Source organism: Cervus elaphus, chromosome 27 (assembly GCF_910594005.1).
Source record: "Cervus elaphus chromosome 27, mCerEla1.1, whole genome shotgun sequence".
Classification (NCBI taxonomy): domain Eukaryota; kingdom Metazoa; phylum Chordata; class Mammalia; order Artiodactyla; family Cervidae; genus Cervus; species Cervus elaphus.
In genome coordinates this window covers 44,881,446-44,903,726 of record NC_057841.1, presented here as the reverse complement: position 1 = coordinate 44,903,726, position 22,281 = coordinate 44,881,446, and the positions used below count along the sequence as shown (strand labels likewise).

Below are 22,281 nucleotides of genomic sequence, written 5' to 3'. Positions count from 1 at the left end.
AAACTTGATAAATTAAACATGATCATTAACCTTTTACAAGAAATTCTGATTTTTATTTCAGTTATTTCACAAAACTTAGTTGATGGCAAAGTACAGAAGGGCATTCGAAGAAATACTTTGCAACAAAGCTTCCCTTTGCTTCTCAAAAGTTAGTTGGAATTTTTCAAATCAAGTATTTCCCTAAATTTAAATCAAAGTAGCTTGCTACACACCCTTGTATATTTATCTACATACTGCACAGTTAAGGATACACACTTAGGATTAAAACAGCACACGATGAAAAAGCAAGTTTGCCCCCAAAACTACATTAAATTCTTTATGTAACTCCCGATAAACCTCTACTTCTTAAAACAAGAAATTCACTAAAATGAGGAATTTTTACTGCTAGAAAAGTCAAATGGACAAGTACCTGCAATTCTTCATAACTCTCTTTGTAACTCAGTTGTCAGTTATTTCTTTCCCCTCCAAAATCTACATTTTTCAAGTTCCTTAGGTGTGTACATCACTTGATCTCTTTTGTTCTCTGTAGGATTATAAAGTGAAAGTGAAGTCGCTCCGTCATGTCCGACTTTGCAACCTGTAGCCTGCCAGACTCCTGTCCATGGGATTCTCTAGGCAAGAATACTGGAGTGGGTCACCATTTCCTTCTCCAGGGATTATCAACAGTATCACAATTTTAGACTGTGAATGATCAAAATCCATACTCTTGGTTTAATTAAATATTTAAGGACCATGTAGATTAAAGACTGAAGTCACACACTGTTCCTCCAGCTGTGAAGGTCACACATAAGCCAGTTTCTGAGTTCCACACTCTCCTGCTTATGTGACGTTGATAAATGTTGTTTGGCTATGCTCATCCTGTCTTTATTTAAGAGCTGAGATTGCTACTGGCCAGTTATTTCAACTCTACAGGAAATAAAGGCAAGGGAAAAGGTCTTAGAAAATTCAGGACCACAAGGTTCCAAAGTTCCAGTCTGCCCTCTGGCGTGTGTGGGCTGTGCATCATGGATACAACAGAGCTGATGGGACTCAGTCATTTCATACAACTGACTGTTGGACACCCCTGGGTCATGGTTTCCTAGGGGAACCTTGGAACCCATCCATCCTCGGGCAGAGGGAGGGCTGCATCATTTGTGCAGTCGACCACAGGCATCACAGAAGGACCACACCAGAGACAGTGCTGACTAGGACAGGACACGAGGCACCCCCTCCACGAGATGGACCTCAGTGGGTAAGAGCCCGGGCTCCAGGAGCACATCACCAGGATCCAACGCCTGACCTGTTACCTAGAGCCCGTACACCCGAGCATCCTTCACTTCCCTAAGCCTGTCTGGCCCTCCCCGACAAAGGTGCTAAGGACAGTGCCTATATCGCTGTAACGGGGATGAGGACTACAAGTTGACCAAAGAGTAACACCTGGTACACTGTGATAAAGATCTTGAAAACCATTCTGTGCTTTGAGAAACATGATGGGTGAAACACATTTCTCAGGTGGGTAATCACTCTGGGTGTCTGCTAGCAAAGCAGTTATTAAAGCTGAACCTCAAAACACTTGTTAAATCACTCATTTTTGGACACTTTACTGGTGTTCTAACCAATCTAACTTGACAGACAGCTCGTGCAGTAGCAATCCCTACAAGTGATGCCTGCAACTTAATAAAGGTTAACATACTAAGAATTTTGAAAATGCAGGTTACCTATATTGTTAAGACTTCAGTCTTAAAACCAATTTCGTACCTTGCTTTAGCATTTAAAGCAGTTTTCTGGCTGCCGATTAAAATGACTGGAGCTTAAAAACAAAAGATCATGCCAAGTCTCCACCCCCCACCAATTAAGGGGTATCTCCGCAGGTACCAGTCAAGTGTCAGGACACCTTCTGAAGTGCATCACACCCGCTAATGCATGGGTCTGGTCACCCACCACTGAAATCTAACATAATAAATAGCTATCTTAGTAGTTTCCTACACCTTTTCCAAGGTGGGTGTTATTAATACACACCGGAACAACTGGAAAACAAGAAAACCAGTTTTAAAACAAGAGCAATGTGGTATTAGGGAACGTATGAATAATTAGAAACGGAATTACCTGGCTAGTCGAGCTTTACACCATAATGCTCAAAACCTTACAGTCAAGAATGTGATCATAAAGATACTTTAGGATCACAAAAAGCATTTTTGCAGTCACTTATACTTGGTTTTCAATAAACCTGAGAAAGCTTAAGTTAAAAAAAGATGCAAAGTTGTATGTAATTTATGGTTATGCTAGATCAGTACAATTATAGGGAAACAGTCACAGAAACTGATGCTGGATGGCAGAACTTGGCATTAGTTTTTTAATATAATTTATTTTCCAAATTGCCTAAAATGCACACCTCATGATTTCTACAATCAGAAACGCAGGAAGACCAAACTCTCTCCCTTCGAGGGTGATGTTCTCACTTCTCTGCGCCCACCCCACAGGCTGGGAGTTCCCAAGAGGCCACGGCTGCCCAGAGCTCTCCAGAAGCTAGGCTCTCAGGGCGGGACTGGAGTGCAGCTGTCCCCGTCTCCTACCCAAAGCCCTTGACCTCCAGGTCAAGGTCACTAAGAGACGACCACCTGCCAGCGGACTCGAGTCCCAGTGAGTGACACGCCATCACGCCCTGACACAACATGAGCACGCACATGGCCGTATTCCATGGAGATCAAATCCCCTGTTGCTGTTTTTTAGAAAGGAAAATGACACTTCACCACACTTTTGAACAGTTTATTTATTCACACGATAGTTTATCTCCCTTTGAAAGCTAGCATATGAAGATCACTTATTTACCTTGTTTTGTTGTTTTTCCACATGGTAAAAGCTTGATCGTCCCCTAATTCTCATAAAGGTCAATGTTTTAAAATCTATGCACATACCAGAATTACCAAAAGCAATGTGCAAAGCTCTGGGAAAATTAGTGCTTGAATGTTTTTAAAATGGCAGAAGATCACAATTCAGGGATAAACCCTGTAAGGAAATGTATTTTTTTACCTTATGGGTAAAACTTGTTTTCAAAGTGATATATTTTGAATGATTACAATCCAGAACTAAATCCCATGGCAGACAACATCCGTTTTAGGGGAACTTCTGAGCTAAGATAACAGAAGGAGAAATTAAGAATATTACTTTTCCCTGACGAGAATTACCAACTTTGATACATTTTTCCAAATGTCATTTTTTAAGGTGACATATGACACACTCAGAATATAACTCTTAAATCTGTCTCTTGTAAATACAAGAATGGACAAAATCACGTACATTAGTTACAGAAAGAACGCAGGAAGGCGGTGCACTTAGCATCACGTAAGAACGTTAAGGCCTTAGTTACGTGGCTGTGGCTTCGGTGATGTCAACAGTGCGCTCCCGGCACGCTTACATTCCAAGTAAGCAGGCAGGCAGAGCAAAGATTTCTAAACATGGAAGGGTTAAAGATAGTTTAGCCTATATATTACCAGTCAATTAATACAGTCGGGACTCTTCTCAAGTAACTGTCATAAAGCAACCAAATCACACTTCATACAGAAATGAGGCGCCTCCCATACAGTCAGAGTGCTTCCTGGAATGTAAAGCAGAGGAGGAGCCCACGTGGACTTTTATGTTGTAAATGGTTCCCAGCTAAGACCAACCACTGCATCACGCAGTCTGTGAAATGCCTTCCGGAAAATGCATTTACCTCTTACCAGTTGGGAGGGGGTAGTCCTAGCCTAAACATTAAAGCCAGACATGTAGGTGAGACTATTCCATAGCGGCCTGTGGTTTCATCTCAGGACAGGAAATTTCACAGTTATTAAACAGCATATTAATGTCCACTATTCCTGTCATGTCAAAGTTATCAGAAACAGACAGGAAGCTGGAGTCCAGAGAGCAGGCTTCCTGGTCTGGCCCTGCCTCCACCTCCCGTGAGACACGAGGGAAGTTCTCAGTCCCCAAAAAGGCCTCAGAGCCCTCAATCAAAAATCAAAGGAGCTGAACAAAACGAACCCTAACTACACAGGATTCCCATCAAATGGGATTCTGCTAAATTTAGCTTGAAAACTGACGGCTCTCAAACTGCCGGCCTGATGCTCATCACCAGTAACACTGATCACAGGGAGAGATTTAGGCCAGGGAGTGCCTGCTACTGCACTGACGGGGCGGGATGGCAAGGCTGCTGCCAGCGTGCGTTCCCAGGTTCTAAGCAGAAAGAGCATCCACCCTGGGCCCTGGGCAGGCAGGCAGCTCCAGAGACATGCGTGTGTTCTCATAACTCGTGCACACAGGCAAAAGGGTTTTCTAGAAGACACCATATAGCACATGGACCTGACAAACCCAAAACACATCTGAAATGAAAATGCAACCAAATACTTCAGGCTGTTTCTCTCCTTCATAAAATGCACACACAGACGTGGGGCCAACATCCTTCACTGCACGCCAGGTCCCCAAGTCCAACTTCCCTTTCAGATATCAGTGCTTCTTTTACAAAACCAACACCTATTTTCAAAACTCAAAATTTGCTTGGATTAGATTATACTTAGTAGAAAAAGTCAATCTATTTTTTCTAGTTTCAAGATTTTCTATGCCAACACAGAACTAAATGAGACATAAGACTTAAGTGCAGGGAAGTATACCAGACACTGCCACGCACTTACACTGAAAACCCACTTCACGTGGTTGACACAGAGACTTGCAAAGAAGGTCATTTTTCACGAAGGAATTGCCCAGGCTTACTCGGTAATACCAACATTCCATAATAGATGTTACCTCACATGTCAAATTGGACCAGGGCAGGGGGGAGCCGCAGGAGTACTTTTAAGTATTATTCTGAGATGCTACAAAAGCACTAGGCTGGTCAAAAAGCAGTGATTAGAACCAAGGAAAATTAGTCTTTCTTGAGAAGACAGACACTCAAGAACCTAAGAACAGGATAAATTAAACAGAATCGCGCCACAGGGCAGACACGTAAACTGACTAACATTACAGCACTTTTTAAAATTCTCATGATATTTGCTTATTTTGTATTATCTTGAAGACAAATGGATTATGACCTTCCAAAATACCAAAAGTGTCCTGAAATCTTATCAATTCCTTTCCTTAAAGGAATGAGGCCTTTGAACCACAAATACCATGACACTTGCAAGGGTTTCCGTGAGGTAAATCATGCGTTTCACAACCCAGATCGCCACACAGCGCGCTCCCTGGCACCCGCCTCAGGACACGACAGACACAACAAGCTATCGAGCAAGAATCTGTTAACAGTTTTATTATTTTTGTGTTAAATACCATGGGACAGGATTGGAAGGATGAAAAACTCAGTCAACAACTGCCTCACAAGGGATAAGAAAAATTCTGCCATGATATTAGCAAAGGTGAAGGAGAAAATTTACACTGTACGAGGCACCATTTCCCCACAGAATACCTCTTGGCATTTCCTGAATGAGTGGGATTAGCAATCTAAATAAATCATATTTCAAGAGGTAACAGCAACAGATAAAATTTAAAGGGATTATTAAAATAACATTTACAAGACTCTGAACAATTCTCGAACTCTTATTAAAACCACAAAGAAAGAACAATTCTTTATTTATGAATTTCATAAAGGACTGAATGTGCAATGACACCTGCTAGGGACGGTGTGGTGACGATGGCGCTGTCCGGAGCCCAGCACTCTGTTCTTACGTGTTTCTTTCTAACCGTGAGACCGTTACGGGCGAGGCCTACATGACGCTGTACACACAAAGCATGGTCACCGTGGGCCACATGGTCACCGTGGGCCACACTACCAGTGAGATGGCAGGTAAACGAATCTTTTCTGGTCAAGAGGAAAAAAAGAAATAGCACTCTGCATGCTTCACTCTACAAGATGAATTTCCCTAGAAAGAATCCAATGAAAATGGCTGCAATGACAACAAGAAGTGAAGGAAGAGGACTGGTGACGTTCTCTCTGAAGGACGCAGCTGAAGTGGATCCAGGTTTATCCGAATGTGCTACCTTCCTGAGCCGTAAGCCTTCATCCTAGGAAAAAACACAGGCACGAAAAGAGGTTTCAAAACAAATGTGCATCAGACCACAAGCTACAAATCCACAGACAGACAACAGAGCCATACACAGGTGACCCAGGGGGCCCACACTGTCCTCACAATGGGCCCTTCAGCCACAGACGACCAGAAACAGGTGAGTGCTAGTCAGAGTTCGGCTTACAGACACGTGGCAAGACAGCCCCACACAGGAAGAGCTGAGACCTTGAGGGACTGGGGGAGAGGGAGGGTGTGAGTAAAGGGCTGGCACCCGGCCTGGACCAAGGAGGAGACACAGGACCCTGTTTTGTGAGAAAGGAGGGAGGGACACAACAGAGGAGGAGTGCTGCTTGCAGGACCCCACCCCCAAGGCTCTGCACCTGGCCTGGAGACCACTTTTCTCCAAGGTGGTCTCCACTTCCAGACCAGAGCGGCCACTCCATCCTGACTGATGCTGTCTCACATAGCAATTTCTGACAGTCAGTCTGGGACTTTAGGGGACAAGGTTCTCAGTAACACGATAGCAGTCACTCAAAGGAGGAGGCTGTTATGACACTTCACCAGCTGCAGAATGACCTTGGAAAACACCCACACCTGTGCACCGAGGCAGCTGGCTTCACCTGGCCTATCACCCTGACCACAGAAGGGGCAACCCCTCATTCACCTCAGCACAAGCTGGTCTCACTTCTTGCACTGCCTCCCCTCGTGCGTTCACTAGTAACACCCCACGCACTTCTCGTCATGCTGTCTACCCACATAACTGACTTCTCAGAGGCATTGTGGATTTGGGTCTTGTTCTGGTGAGTCCTATGTGGACACCACAATGACTCTTGGTCCCAGAGAGAACTTTAAAAGGCACTCCCGATGACTCTGCCTCCCTGGGTCTGGGGTGTGGCCTGGACGTGAGGTAAGAGCTCACAGCAGACTCTGACGAACAGGCTGGATGAGGAAGCGGAGGTGGGGAGGTGAAGGGCAGTGGGGAGATCCTGCCCGGAAGGCTGCCACAATGCCAGCCTTGATGTGAGCTATTAAAGGGCCAGAGGTCAACTCATGCGCCAGCGGTCTTCAAGGCTCTTTTATCTTTTAAACAGCAGGATGCTTCTTCAAACAACATCTCCTAGAGAACATCAGTCAATTCCATCACCTGCCTCCCAGTCTGGTCAGCCTGGCAGTTCCTGACATTCAGGCCTCAGCTCTCTGAACACCTGGGCTCAGCACGCTGAGGAGCAAACCGTCCACCAAACACAGAACTGAGGTCACAGCAGGTAAAGGGAAAGTGCAAACAACAGCCCCCTTAAAACGGCACGGGGTTGAGTGTGGTTGTGAAACAGAGACCATCTTTCCACCCTCCAAGTAGGTGCTCAGTGCAGGGGCCTCAGAGAGGCACTTGGGAAAGGGAGAAACAGCCAGAAAAATCATCTCAGCACAGGTTAAGCCACCTCACAGGGGCCTTCAATGGGAGCCATGCACAAAATTTAAAATTTTCTAAGCCCATTAAAAAAGTACCAAAATTGATATAATTAGCTAGCTTTAATAATGTATCTTTCACTGAATCCAATAGAACCCAGTATTATTTCAACATAACAATACAAAACAGGGATTTGGGGCTTCCCTTGTGGCTCAGCTGGTAAAGAATCCGCCTGCAATGCGGGAGACCTGGGTTTGATCCCTGGGTTGGGAAGATCCCTGGAGAAGGAAAAGGCTATCCACTCCAGTATTCTGGCCTGGAGAATTCCATGGACTGATCCACGGGTTGCAAAGAGTCAGACAGGACTGACCGACTTTCACTCACTTATGTGACTCACAGCACATCTTAACTCCAACTAAGCACACCTAAGTGCCCCGCCCTGGACAACGGGGGCCCCTCGCGGGGACGGCACTGCTGCCGCAACCGACAAGACCAGGCCCAGAACACGGAGGCTGCACCAGCAACAGAGGAAGTGGCAAGGCCACGCCGACCGCCAGCACCCAAGCCAACTGCCAGAAGGGCGTCAAAGCCGTCACTGACAGCGGGGACCACGCGGACACTCACCCTCAGGTGCCGGTTCTCCTCCGACAGCTTCATCATCTCCCCCTGCAGCCGCTTGCACTCCTCCATGAGCTTCCTCGTCTCGGTGTCATTGAGGGAAACACTGTGCGGCTTTGGCACGGGCCCATCCTGCTTCGCAGCGTTCAGGGGAACGGCTTTGCTGGGTTCCATGTCATTCTGCATCACAAAGATAGCAGAGGTGGAGTTTGTCAACTGACAACTCTCCTTACAGGTTTTAAACTTTAAACTCCACATTCTTGTCCAAGAAATTATTTACACAGAAAGTTCTGCCAGTTTCAATTTCATTATTAAAGTTTTTAAAATGGCCAACATCTGGTCCCCTGTGACCAGCTTTACAGGACAATAGTGAGCATGAGCGGTCACCAAGGTCTGAACACGTGGTTCCCTGCTCTGCATCCACCTCCCACCCCAGAGCAGCCAGCAAGCAGTTCATTGTCCTCCAAGATCCTTCCCTACAACACCTCAACGTCTGGGAGAGCAAGAGTCACTCGTCTGTGCGTTCACCCCTAAACCCAGCACCCCAGCCAGTGGTCACTCAACAAGGACACCAAGGGACACCTGCCCGGATCCACACACGAAGTTCACAATCAGTGCTCATTCTGCAGCCTGAGTGAGTTGCCAGAGGGCAGGAGGATGTGGTCACAACCACTCAAATGAAATCAGACCACCTAAGAGAAATGTGTGGGAGAAAACCCAAGTTCTGTTCACAGAAAAAGTCACTGGAGGATCTGGAGCCTGAAGGGGAAATAATGAGCACAAACACGTGTAGTGGGGAAAAAGCAGGCAGGGAGTCCGCCTGACTGTGCTCAAACACGAGTGACCCCACATTTATGCAGTAACACTCCCTGCTACAAGTCATGAGATTCAGTAGGAGCCAAGGTGGGGCTCTGGCACTTTAAATTACAAGCCCCACATCTCAAGTCTGGCCAGCACTGACCCATGTGACCCACCGGGCCCCTAGGTGCCCTGAGCCTCAACAGGACACCTGTCCACCCGAACCTCCTCTCCACCTTCAAGCACCCCAACAGGAGTAGCACAACAAGTGTTGTCTTCAATTAAAACTTTACTTGCTAAAAAAGTAACTTTTCAGATAACAAGGTATAAACTGCTTTATTCAGATATAAAATTCTACCAGAAACATTTTCAAAATTAACTTTATGGCAAGTTCCACAGTACTCATCAGAGGATTTAATTACAGTCAACACCTGCCACAGCACCCCAGTTCCGGAATTCACACAGTGCAAATGGGGACAAGACGTACTTCCTATGAAGGGGTTGTGCTCTGATTGCTATGTCTAGATCCATGTAAAAATGAACACCACTGATTATACTGAGGTCCCAGTCGACACTCAGATCCCCATCTCTCTCTGAAGCATCCCCACCAGTCCGGGTGCCAAGAAGTTTGCTTCAGGATCCTCTCTGCTTCCGTGCGGGCCTCATTCTCCCCTCTCTCCCTTCCCAGCCAAGCCTGTCAGGTCTGCTAAAAATCCCGTTTCAGATGCTGGTACCCTCCACCCTTCTCTCTTCCTTTCCTTCATAGTCACTAGAGTTCACTTCAAAATGGCTTCCCAAGTGACTTCTCACTTTCCACCTAGAAACAGCCCAGCATCTGGGAACCAGGATGGCACGTGGCCTTCCTTCCTCTGTGAAGACAAACAGTCCACAATACCACAACTCGGCACTCTTCCGGTTTGGGGAAAGAGTATCACCCTCGTGCCAGAAAGCTGACTAAGAAATTAAGAGGAGATACAAAAGGTCAACCAAGCAAAGACAAAACTAGAATGAGGACTCATCAAATTCTTCCCAAATGGCTTTTTATTTTTGAACAAATCTTTGAAATTCTAGAAAATTGAGAATATGAAAGAGAAAATTACCTCCCGTTCTCTCGTCAATTCAATTTAACTACTATTCCTATATTACCTTCCAAATATTCTTTCATATACACATTTTATAAACTCAGCATACATATAACTTTTAATTCCTTATTCATTTATATGTACATCTTTTAAGTGTCATTCTAAATGACATGATGTCACTAAATACTATTCTGTGCCTCACCAAAGTTACTTAAACATTTCACTCTTATTAACATCTGACAGGAAGCTCCCACTCTGGGATTTTAAATACCACGTCAACTGACAGCATCTCACAGTGACAGAATTATATCTTTTTATTGAAAACTTTCCTTAATGTAGTTATATTGCCATTATAAGGAAAAGGAAAAGGAATGTCATAACCAATCTGTGGAGCACACATGTTAAGACTAGAATGCACAAGATAATACTGAAGCCCAAATACTTGTCAGAAGTGAGCCCAGCAGGTCATGAGACAGTCACACTGAGTAAGTGCACTCACACCCTGTGCTCACAAGCATTCAGGTCCCTGCAAACCAGCCAGCACACACAGCAGGGGCAAGGAAATCCAATTTACTAACTAATTTATAGTGGAAGCATATAAAACCTAACTCAGGGTGGCTAAAGAAGGGTTGAGTGGGGGCGTCACTGGTGCGGGATAAGCTGGAGACAGCAAGGCTGCTGGGACCTAACTACAGGCTCCACTGCGTGGTCACTCCCCGAGAGTTGCTTCAGACACTCCCCAAAGAGGAGACAGGTTCTTCTGAGAGCCATGGACACCAAATGGAGACATTCAACAAGCTGTGATGCTGAGCAGTCAAGGAGCAGTGACGCTGCACACATCTAACACTGCAACTCGGAAGAGACTCAGCAGTCAAGGCCGTGATACCACTAAGAGCACACTACCCGGCTTCACATGACTCAGCCTATCAGCAGCAAGCCCCTCCACCCAGATGAGTTTACTGCTGTACTTTTTAGAAAGCCTCCTTTAGAATTTCAGTTCCAATACTCTGAATTATTCCATTTAGGGATAATTACAAACAGTGAGGGCTTAGGGGCTGGGCAGAAAAAGAAAGGTGGGATAAAAGGCAAATTTGGTTTCTGCACTGAAGCCCTGGGACGGACAGAGGAGGGAAAGAACGCACACCTGGGCAACACTCGCGGCTCCCGGGGGAGTGAGGGGTCCAGGGCATGTGCAAGGGGTAAAGGGCAAAGCCCATAGCTGCGGCAGGAAACCGCAGGAGGCCCAAATAAGACCTCAGCTAAGAGGAGGTGGTATCTGAATATAAAGTTACTAAAGTATCAATACATCTCCCGTCTAAACTAAAATCACAAAACTGTTAGAAGTATTAGGCCTTTAGAGAAAGGAGTAGGTTTTTGAAGCCTTAGTGTCTGTGGTCTCTGAAAGCTGGAGCTTCCCAGAAGCAGGAAATTTGAGAGAGTGGCAGCCTACAGCACCCGGGACAACGCCAGGAGATCAAGGTCATCGACAGGTGTGCCAGCGTCGTACTCAAGTGGATGTTAGGTGTACACACGCACACACACAGAGACACTAATAAACTCAAACGTGACCTCAGATTTGTAGGGCTCCTGCAACCATTCTCCTACCCCCGGGGGCACCGACAGTTAAAGACAGTGACCGTCAGCTGCATGGGACAGAAGACGTAAAGCAAAAATCTCACTGATCTTTCTTATATATAAACATAAACACCTGCCTGGAGAGTGACATCCACCAGCTCCCCCTTGACTGACACCTGCTGCCCCTGTCAGATCTTTCCCAGAGGATGCTCCCCAAACCTCAGCGACAGTGAAAAAGCACATCCATTTCATAATAATGCTCCCATTTACACTGTTCTGCTCAAGACCAGGATGTTATCGAGTATTGTGTTTGCTGTTTAGAACAGAAGAATTTGTAAGTGTGGTTTTTAAGTGACTGTGGTTCTGCTGTCATATTTTAAACATAGCTGAAATTTTCAGTTCTAGGTACTGCACATAAACACAATAAATGCCTCGCACGTGCTCAGTGACTACGTCACCGTGATCAGTGACACTGGCAGACTCGTCTATCTGTCAGCTCCCTGAAACAAACCTTCTTCTCCTGTTTGAACACACTGAAGCCCCTGGGCTCCCTCTTCGCACTATAACTGGCAGGCGCTGTGCCTGTGCTGTTGATGCTGCTCAGCAGAGCGACGGCCACGGCGGGCCCTGGAGGAGCGAGGCCCTGAGGTGCGGGGGAAACACAGTCTCAGATTCACACCGCGCTCTGACCGCTCCTGCAAGGGACTGGGGACGACTAACACAGAGATCATGAGGCTCTCAACATTCAACTTATTCTGTAAAGACGCGTCACACATAAGAAATAGTAATAAAAAATAGTTACGTTAAAGCAGAAAGTACCCTTTTGAAGTTTTTCTATGAATTAGCTATAATCAACTTGCATTATGTTCACTAAACTAAACGTATAAACCTTATTAACCTTAGGCCAGCCTCACGTTGTCCTAGAATGAGGACCTTCTACCTGCGTGGCTCCTAATTTTTGTTACTAATGAATACTTGTCAATACCTGATGAACAAGCACTTCCATTTTCTTACCTTTGAAAACACTCAACTTGAACAATGTTTAAATTAAATGAATTTTTTCAAGGGTTCAAAAATTGCAATAATTTATACACTTCTGTATTCAGCACAGACACCCCTCCCCCAAACACAAACATGCGCGCACACACCCCTACCTACCTCCCAGGATCAAGACACAAAGACCCACAGAACTTTCTAATACACCACTGTATCTCCACAGTTCTCTATCTTCTCAAATTCCTTTAACACACACATAAAGGTAATACCATACAAAAAGCTTGTAGCAGACTCAAGTAATACTTACAGATATCCAGGTCACTATACATAAATAACTATGATAAAGACAACTCCATCTCACTTGATAATGCACTGTCACCAATCTGTTCTTTATCACAACAGAAAATAATGTACGCTTAATCATAAAAAATCTTTATACACAGGACCCCTGAGGTTCCCTTTCTTGACTGCCCTTCACTGTTCATTACGGTAAGTATTTTTTCCTTGAAAGTAACATTATGTCATAAAGCAAATGTCATTAATAGATGTTAAATGGAGGGCTTATAAATGAAATGTAGTACTTTTTTAAAATTTGGAAAATGTCAAGTATAGTTGGTGGCCTAAAAAAAAAAAATCAAAAAATTTTATTTCAACAGAATTGAGTAGGTAATCAAATATCATTACTAACAAGTTAATCTGAAACCACACTCATCCTAAAAAAACCACGAACACTAACTGGACATCAGATTTCATAATACAGAGATAATCATAACAAGAGTTAACAACTCAGAGAACTGCGCTTGCCATGAACTCACTAAAATGCACCAAAGACGTGCTCAGGGTCCTGAGGACTGGGGGACCACAAGTCTTAGCGCCTAAAAGCACAATTGTCCAAGAAGTGTTAACAGTATCCCTTTTTATTCTAAGACAAAAGAGTTGGACTCCTAGGCCATTCCATGTGTGATCCAAATCAGAGACCTATTTCCCAAAAAGAAGCCCGTATTCTAATGATGGTTCAAATACATTATGACTGTTTCATTGCAAAAATGACTTCCTTAAATGATTAAAAAAAAAATGGACTCAACCACTATACTAGCACCTTTCCTACGACATAACCAAAAACTTCATTTTCTTAGTTATATATTTGGCATCAAGGTTCTAAAAACCCTGAGGAAATCAACAAGATAATAACACACTCTTTTCCAACTGTCTTTAGGAACAGTAAACGCCAAGAACTAACAGCATACCTAAAAAGACACAGATCCTCAAACAGGTGGCTTACCTAATGTGTTTAATTGACCGTCTACTTCTCTGGGGTGGCCCGGGGAGGTGGGTGAGGAGCTGCGGCAGGGGTGAGAATGGGATGGAGTACCAAACATTAAGAAATACTGAGTCAACATCACAACGCTGAGACTTGCTGCCTACCCCAGCTCTGAGAACAAAGTATAACAACTATGATAGCTACTGCACCATCTATCAGCTTTGGATATTAACTAAAGCTTTCTAAATTGATTACTAAAGGTCCTAAATTCAGATGGGCAACTCTTCAGAGTGAATGTGGAAGGGGCCGCTAACTGGCATGGGCTTCTCTTCAGCTCCACACATTAAGCGCTGAACACAATGCGAGTGCCATCTGGACGGAGCTGTGTATTAAACCACAGGCTGTCACCAGGAACTTGGTCAAGACTAAATTGAATTTTGCTGAAATTAACACACTTTTAAAAACATATAAACAAACAAACCAAACAAATAAGAGATCAAACCATGTCACCATGGGAATTTACTACACAATAATCGTAACTATATACTAAAAAATGCTTCGTACTTTACTTCTAAAAATATATGCTACTAACTGTTTAGAAGTGTGTTTTCCGTGAATAAGGGAGTGTCCTCTTTAATCAATTTGTGTAGTCAGCATTCAGCTTCATATGGCACCTAACCAATTTATCTGTAGTAAACTGACAAACTTTATCTATGCAAAACACAACTCAACCATGCCCTAATTCCCTAATAAACAAAGTTCTTACTAAAGTGAAGACACAAATACAGAAACGGGGTATTAAGTAATTTCATAACCATACCGATGGATGCTAGAAAGAAAGCAGTATGTCAAAGACACTATGATCTTAGAGCAGTTTCATTAACATCGTCTGTAGTTAACACTGAACTGGAAATGCCAAGATACCATTAGGGTCTTACCAACAGGGTCTTATCACTACATGAATAAAGCATTAGAAAAGAGGTGTTTCAAATGTATTTCTACACACGTGTGTGTATCCATACATATATATAAGGTTTCATCCTTAACCATTGTAACAAATACACAAAAACTTCGTATTTTGTATATTATAAACACTCCAGGTTTGGTTACTTTGATGCTTCACATTTTCTATAAAGATTCTGACACAACAGCAAGCTGACACCTCCACAGGAAGTCAGTTAATCAACAATTCAGATAGCAGGTCTGGGGCAGGCTGCGTCCACTTCAGTGATCCCTGTGTCACAGGGGTTCCTTGTAGAACCCGCAGGTTAGCAGCACCGCAAGAATGAGTTTAAGCAGGAACAGTTTCCAAAAGAGTATTTTACAGAATACCTGGTACCGACATGGTACCTCTAAGGGGCTGAAACACAAACGGGTTTAAGTCCGTCAGTCCACAGAACACACAGCAACGAGGAGAAAAGGAAGGAGGTGGCAAAGCTAACGGAACATATCGTCAGAAGGACACAGTGAGTGGATGCTTCTAACCTAAGAGAGAGACTGAGAACTCCACCACCAAATGTATCAGCAAATATCAAATGAGCGCCAAATACTTCTAACACAATGAAGCAGGAATGACAGAATCACCATTACGCAACCTTAAGTGAATTAATGGACCTAAACCATATTTTCTCACTTTCGACTTGACTGACATTTAGGGCTAGAGAATCTTTGCTGCGGGAACAGTCCTGTGCGCTGGAGAAGTTGAGCAGTGTCCCTGGCCTCTACCCACTGGTGTCTGTAGCAATCCCCTCACCCCAACGGCTGTGACAACCAAAAATGCCTTCAGACATGGACAAATGTCCCCTGGCTGGGAACCACTGTCTACACACCAACAGCTGCTAGCTTCAAAACAAAAAAGACACTATGTGCCTCCCTGAAAGAACAGATAATCATCTATACAGCAGTCCTCTCTCTCCCTCACCAGCAAAAAATGAGCCTCAATTTAATCCAGTCTCTAGATTCGATTATGGGAAATACCAAAAACAGCAGAAAAGTTAAATGACACCTGAAGGATGCAACCAACAAAACCCAGGCTATAGGAGACTCTACAGGACAAACCTGATTTAATAAACAATTTTCAAGAGGAAAACAAGGGAATCTACAGTTTAAGAGTCTTAAGAAATATATCATCCAAGAGCAGTATGTTTGATTTCAAATCAAACAAACTACAAATATCTAGATGACACTTGTGACTCTGCCTGGCAGCGTGATGTTAATGATATATTAAACTTCCAAAGACTAATGACAGTGTTGTCTTCACTCTTCTACTTTTCTTAACATCCTTAGCTTTGAACAATATATACTGAAACAGTAACGACTGAAATTAATTATGTCTGAGATGTGACTTCAAACAATATGTGAGATGGGATGTGATGGAGATGAGATAAAATCAAACTGGTCATTGTTTATAAAGCTGATTCACAAGGGTTAATTTACTGTTCATTTTTCTAAGTATTTAAAGTTTTTCATAATCAATTGCTTTAAAAAATCATTACCTTTAGCAAGTATTCCCTATAATTTAATTGGTCAGTAAAAACTATACTACAAGTCCAAGTAGTTCAATAAGTGCAAATCCTTCTGCAGCTAGTTTATCAAGCTCAGGATCAGATACTCCCTGGAGAACTTTGAAATTGCTGAACACACTCCAGGTTTCTAACAACCTACTCTGAAAAACTTCTGGAACCAAACTACTTTGGCTTTAGCTCCATGGTGCGGGGCCCTGGGCTCACCAAGCAGTATCTGTTCAAGCCTTTAGCAGATTCAAAGCCACTCTGCTGGATAATTTGGGCTGGTCTCTGTCTGGTGAACCTGCTACCTCCCTGTGTAAGGCGGAAGATGGCTGGGCCCATCTATCATAGTCATATCATTTCCCTCAATTTCTGGTTTGGTTTCCAATACTACTTGGGTGCCGGCCCTTTTCAGACTATAATCTCAAATGGTCTCCTATCCAGAGCATAAGAGAAGCCCAGTTGAAAGACAGCTCTGTGCTTATTAAACAACTGTAAAAATCGCATAAAACTCATAAAAGTGAGAAAATACCCAAACGTGTTTTTAAAATAAGTCAACCCTATTTCAGTGAATTCTACTTCTTGGAATACATCTGAAGGAAAGGAAAGCGCTATGTGGAAGAGATATTTGCACCTGCATGTTCACACAGTAGCATTATCTACAACAGACAAGACATGGGAACAACCCAAGTGTCCATCAAGAGAATGGAAAAAAATAAAAAATTAAAAAAAAAAAAAAAAGAATGGATAAAGCAGTTGTGGTGTATATGCACAGACTGGAATGCATGTATACAATGGAATATTATCCAGCCATTAAAAAGGAAAGCCTACCATTTGTGACAACATGGATGAACCTCAGGGGCATTATACTAAGTGAAGTAAGAGAAAGACAAATTCTATATGATGAGCTCACTTACACATGGAATCTTAAAACAACAACAACAACAAAGCCCCAAACTCTCAGAAACAGAGACCAGGTCTGTGGCTCTAAGAGTTGGGTATGGGGAGGAGCAACTGGATGAAGGTGGTCAGAAGGTACACACTTCCAGATAAACAAGAACTTGGGATGTAACATACAGCATGGTGACTACAGGTACTGCTATGTGGTACACTCAACACGGCTATGTGGCACACTCAACTATCTGGCACTACAGGTAACACTGCTGTGTGCGATCTGCTCCCTGTTAAGAGAGCAGATCCTAAGAGTTCTGACCACAGGGAAAACAGTGCTTTTTTGGCAGCTGTATGAGATGGCGGATGTTAACTAAACTTACTGCAGTAATCATTTCACAATGTATGGAAGACTAGTCTTTATGCTGACACCTTAAACTTATACAGCATGTCAACTACAGCTCAATTAAACTAGAAATAAAACAAGTCAACCCAGACAATGTGCTACTGTGCTCTCTTGGTTCCGGTAAGAACGACCCAAGCTATTAGCCTTCTGGCAGCCTCGGCAAAGAAGAAAGTGCACTCCACGTGGGAAGTGTCAACTTCATCCGTGCTGCTGCACCATCAGAACCTCACTCTCCAGTAAGAATATGTGTTCACATTCTCTGTCTTCGGCAAATATTTCAAAATCCTCTTAAAAAGGCATTAAAAACACAATAAATGATTTGTTCAACACCTAATTACCACTCAGGCACTTTTTCATTTCAGCTTATCCTCAAAGAGAAACACAATAATTGAGCCCATGTATTTAACTTGCGAGTTTACTTTTCAACAGGGCAAATGGCCTCCAGAGCAAAGACAATAGTCATGTCAGACTGTAACCTAATATGTGCCAAACACAATGCTATGTGTTCATATTACTTTATATGTTAAATCACATGCACACAAATCTACCGACCCTTCAAGTCCCTCCTAAAAACCACAGAAAAAATTCAAATTTGCATTTCAGAAAAGGAACAGAGAAGTGACCACAACCCATTCTCTAAGGCTACTTTTTAAACTCTGCGCATATAAACATCAGTCCTTCAAATTTTATTTGCCTCACACTAATCAAAACACAACATAAAAATCATTTACTAACTCAGATGTATTTTGACCAATAACAATAGTGAAAAAAATACGTGGAACAGCCAACTCTGAAATAAATGTTTGTCCATGTAAATTAAATCTTACCCCCAAACTGCAGGTATATAGCTGCCAAAAAGCAGCTTATGTCTGTAACTTAATCATATTTATATATACACGTCTTATTCTAACAAAGAACTTGTAGTGGTTTAAGTGGTTAAGATTTTGGTAGGAAGAGATGATTCTTCTCCATCATGCAGCTTTTTAAATTATTTCTTTTTCAATCATACTTTTAATCAAAAGTATCTAAAAGTACTTTCCTTCTTGAACAAACAAAATGTTGTAACATGAAAAGAGCATGTCCACATGTTTTTTAAAAAAGCCTAAGCACCGAATTTAGAACAGCTATATCATACATCACACACCCACCAAGGCCAAAACCAGCAGCAGAAGTTAAATCTCAGTGACTAAGAGCTGAGCAGCTTCCAATTTTCTTAAATTTTCCTACTTACCAATTTATCATTTTCATTGGGCATTTCAAATACACATCTCAATTTAGAATCCATTAATTCGTCAGGTTTTGCTTCTTTCCACTAAAAACACAGGAAACCAAACAATGAGACAGAGGAAATACAATTGCAAGCAGTAGGTTTCCTCTCAAGGGATAACCAAAGGGTTAGTGTAGCTGCCTGGAGGCAGGGGTTGGGGGGTTTCCAGGTGCCACATAACTTTCTACAGAACCTTACAAGAGCTACTGTCACCACCATTAAAACCATACTAACATCCCTAGAGATTACAGGGCTTCACTGTTAGCAGTGCACTTCTAAACCGTCTCTAAGAAATATGACTTCAAAATTCCTTTATTCTTGACATGAGTTAGGATTATCCATAGTGAAGAGATACACAGATTTTTTTTAATTTTAAAAAGTAGGTTTCTCAATGAAGAACTAAACAAAACCCAAGTTTAAACAACATTCCCCCAAAAGATTTCTGTTCAATTTCTCTACTCACCACAGCTTCCATGTCTGAAATGTTTGGTGGAGCAAAGATGGTCTGTACCATAAACTTGTGTTTACTCTTCTCATTGGGGTCATAGTCAAAAGGCTGCAGCATTACTGAAGAAGAACGGACACATCACTGACTCTTGATCATTCCTAGTACTCACTAATTTGCAAATTTAAAGAAAACCAGGAAGGTTGCAAGAAACACTGGATTATTAAAGTTGATTCAGAACCAACTTTATGATTTTCAATTATTCTTACCTTGTCTACATTTTTAATTTGCTACATCTTTAACAACCCACAAAATAAACAAATGGCTACTTTAAAAAATAAGTATCTATGATTGCCCTCTCTAAACTTCAGTTTGGAAAATTTTCAAAACTTTGCTAACATTAACTATTACAATGCCTATAAATTCAAAATCTAGTAAATTTGTATTTAAAACCACTTAAAAATTTAGTTTTCACATTAGTATTTAGTGATAACAGCTCTTAAAATCAGACAACTAAAATATAGGAGAAATTCTAGGTAACTTAAAACTCACTACCATTTATTAGTGCTTCGATATAATTAGCTTTTTCTAAAATAGATTTTAAATAAACACCTATTCAAGAGTTTATCAGTGTGTTTAAATGAGTCTAAGACAACAAAGTGTACAAGGAAACCATACAGCCTCATGATTTCTGAACTTTTTCTACTGTCCTAATTATATGTAAAATTTTTTCCCAAGCATTTATGGTTTTCAGTGGCATACAAGAGGTTTTTTAGAGGCTCGGTGTGGTTTAAATTATGCAATATAAATCTAATAAGAGACTATAAAGAATGAATCAGCAATTCCACAAATGTACACAGTACTGTGGAGTTAACTTCCCTGCTAATATTTAGATTATTTCTAAGATAGATGTCAACATTTTCAAAAACTCAGATGCAATTAAGCAAATGTAGAAAATGCACAGGATGGCGGGGGGGGGGGGGGGGGGGTCCCTGGTGGCTCAGTGGCAAAGAACCTGCCTGCCAATGTAGGAGACATGGGTTCAGTCCTTGATCCGGGACGATCCCACCTGCCTCAGGGCAACTAATAAGCCCTTGCACCACTACTGAGCCCACGAACCACCATTACTGAAGCCCGAGCACCTGAAGCCTGTGCTCTGCACGAGAGAAGCCCCTGCAGTGAGAAGACTGTGCACCACAAGGAGAGAATGCCCATGCAGCGACGAAGAACCAGCAGCCATAAATAAATAAGCAAAATTATGGGGAAAAAAGAAAATGCACAGGATAAATGCCCAGAATCCAGATAATGCACAATGTATCTCCAGGAACACCTTTCACTGAGCCACCACCCCAGGATATTCACTAGAAACTGCATAAAAAGAAAACTTCAAAGATGTGACTGACTTGCTAATAGACCTCATAACAAGAGAAAGACAATCTTAATCCATAAAAGTGCGTGCTAATGAGTATGCAGAGTCAATCAAGGAGGGCTGCTGGAGGAAGTGTGACCGGAGGACCCCTCACCCACTGAGGGGCTGCACTACGCTGGAGTGCCGAGTTCCAAGTGAAGGAAAGGCGTCGAGGACGCGTGTGGACACAGGAACTAGTGTGCTTGGAGAAGTATATCACATTCTTAACAAACACTAACACCGGAAAAGCTCAGTGAATTAGATCCCTCCAAGAAAGTCACTCTGAACAGATCCTTGGATTCCTAGGGGTACAGCTGCTCGCGCCAAAATCCATTTTTAATCATGTGGATAGAAATTATTTTATCTTCTTCCAATTGAGCTGCAGGCTTGTGGCCTTAGAGAGCAACTTCCAGGACACACATGCCCACTGCTCACTCTTCTCACTGCCCGCCACCTTTCCCATGAGCTGACAGCTCAAACAAACAGGACAGCAAGCCTGCCCAGCTGCCACATCATAAAACTCCTTTTCCAGGGCCTCCAGGCTCTGCGTATGGGGCTAGTTACCAAGGGAGGATTCGGTGCCCCACAAGGCCTGATGGCAGTCTGGCCTCAACTGCCACTGCATCAGGCTCCACCGCGAAACATCTCAAGGAGCCAGCCCCTAGCCAGCTTTGTGGGCCTGAAAACTGGAACACTGATACAGAATTGCTTAATATCTTAGTAATACCTGTCAGGATTACCCAGGCATACTCTGTATGCTTGAACACACACAAGTCTGGGCTGTATCCGCAGAGGCTAATCTGGAGAAGCCCGTGCTGCTGTGACAGGCCCTCACAAAGGTGAGAGCCACGGCCAGAAAACGGGAGTAACTGGTCTTGGCGTGGGGCCTGTGAGGCGCCGCCTCGACTACCTTCCTGCCTGCACCGTGAGAGTGTCAGGAGGGGAGAACGAACAGTCTGGGGGCACTGGCTCTGCTCCAGGGCAGGTAAGCCATCTGCGTGAGGAAGGAGCCAAGCACGCACCACGGACTTCAAGGAACCATAAAAGGGGAACAGAACTGACACCCGGCATTAACAAGAAAGGCAGAAGCCTCATCGACTATTACAACTTACTGGCCAAAGATATGCACTGTACATTCTTAACCAAAAGACTGAGAATAATCCCTCCATAGCTGCATGTAACATGTCACACTAGTGATCTATGGGAGAGAATGAGCAAAGCCAAAAATGATACAAAATTTCAAAGACCAAATAATAAGGGCAGAGGATGTGGTAGTAAGCTGCAGAAATAAAGAACAATGTAACAATTTAGACTGACAGTAACTGCTTTCAGCCCATCACACAAACCCTCCCACTCCATCCCCAAACACACCCCACACTCCACCCCAAGAGAAGGGGGAGACAGTTTCTGCAGCAGTCCGCACACAATGAGAGGACAACATGAACATTTGCTACCTGAAACGGTCACAGTCAACCCGGGGTCAATGATCCCACTGTTGGGCCGCACACAGTACCGACGAGGCGCTGTCGTCTTCACTTTGAAACACACCTTTCGATCTGACGGATTTCGCAACTTAAGGTTTGTAGTGACTACATCTGTGAAGGGGCC

General features: G+C 43.3%; 1 protein-coding gene across 2 annotated transcripts in view; it reads right to left on the bottom strand.

Moving 5' to 3' along the window:
- Positions 1-2,729: 2,729 nt before the first annotated feature.
- Positions 2,730-22,281, bottom strand: part of VAPA (VAMP associated protein A) — a 37,308-nt gene continuing 17,756 nt past the window's right edge. For both annotated transcript variants that reach the window (XM_043888824.1, XM_043888825.1), the window contains exons 2-6: positions 22,128-22,280; positions 19,284-19,387; positions 18,785-18,865; positions 8,044-8,217; positions 2,730-6,009 (exon numbers count right to left, since the gene is read on the bottom strand). In XM_043888824.1, coding sequence (XP_043744759.1) covers positions 5,851-6,009; positions 8,044-8,217; positions 18,785-18,865; positions 19,284-19,387; positions 22,128-22,280 — 671 coding nt within the window. In that variant the 3' untranslated portion in view covers positions 2,730-5,850. The remainder of the gene's footprint in view (positions 6,010-8,043; positions 8,218-18,784; positions 18,866-19,283; positions 19,388-22,127; position 22,281) is intronic.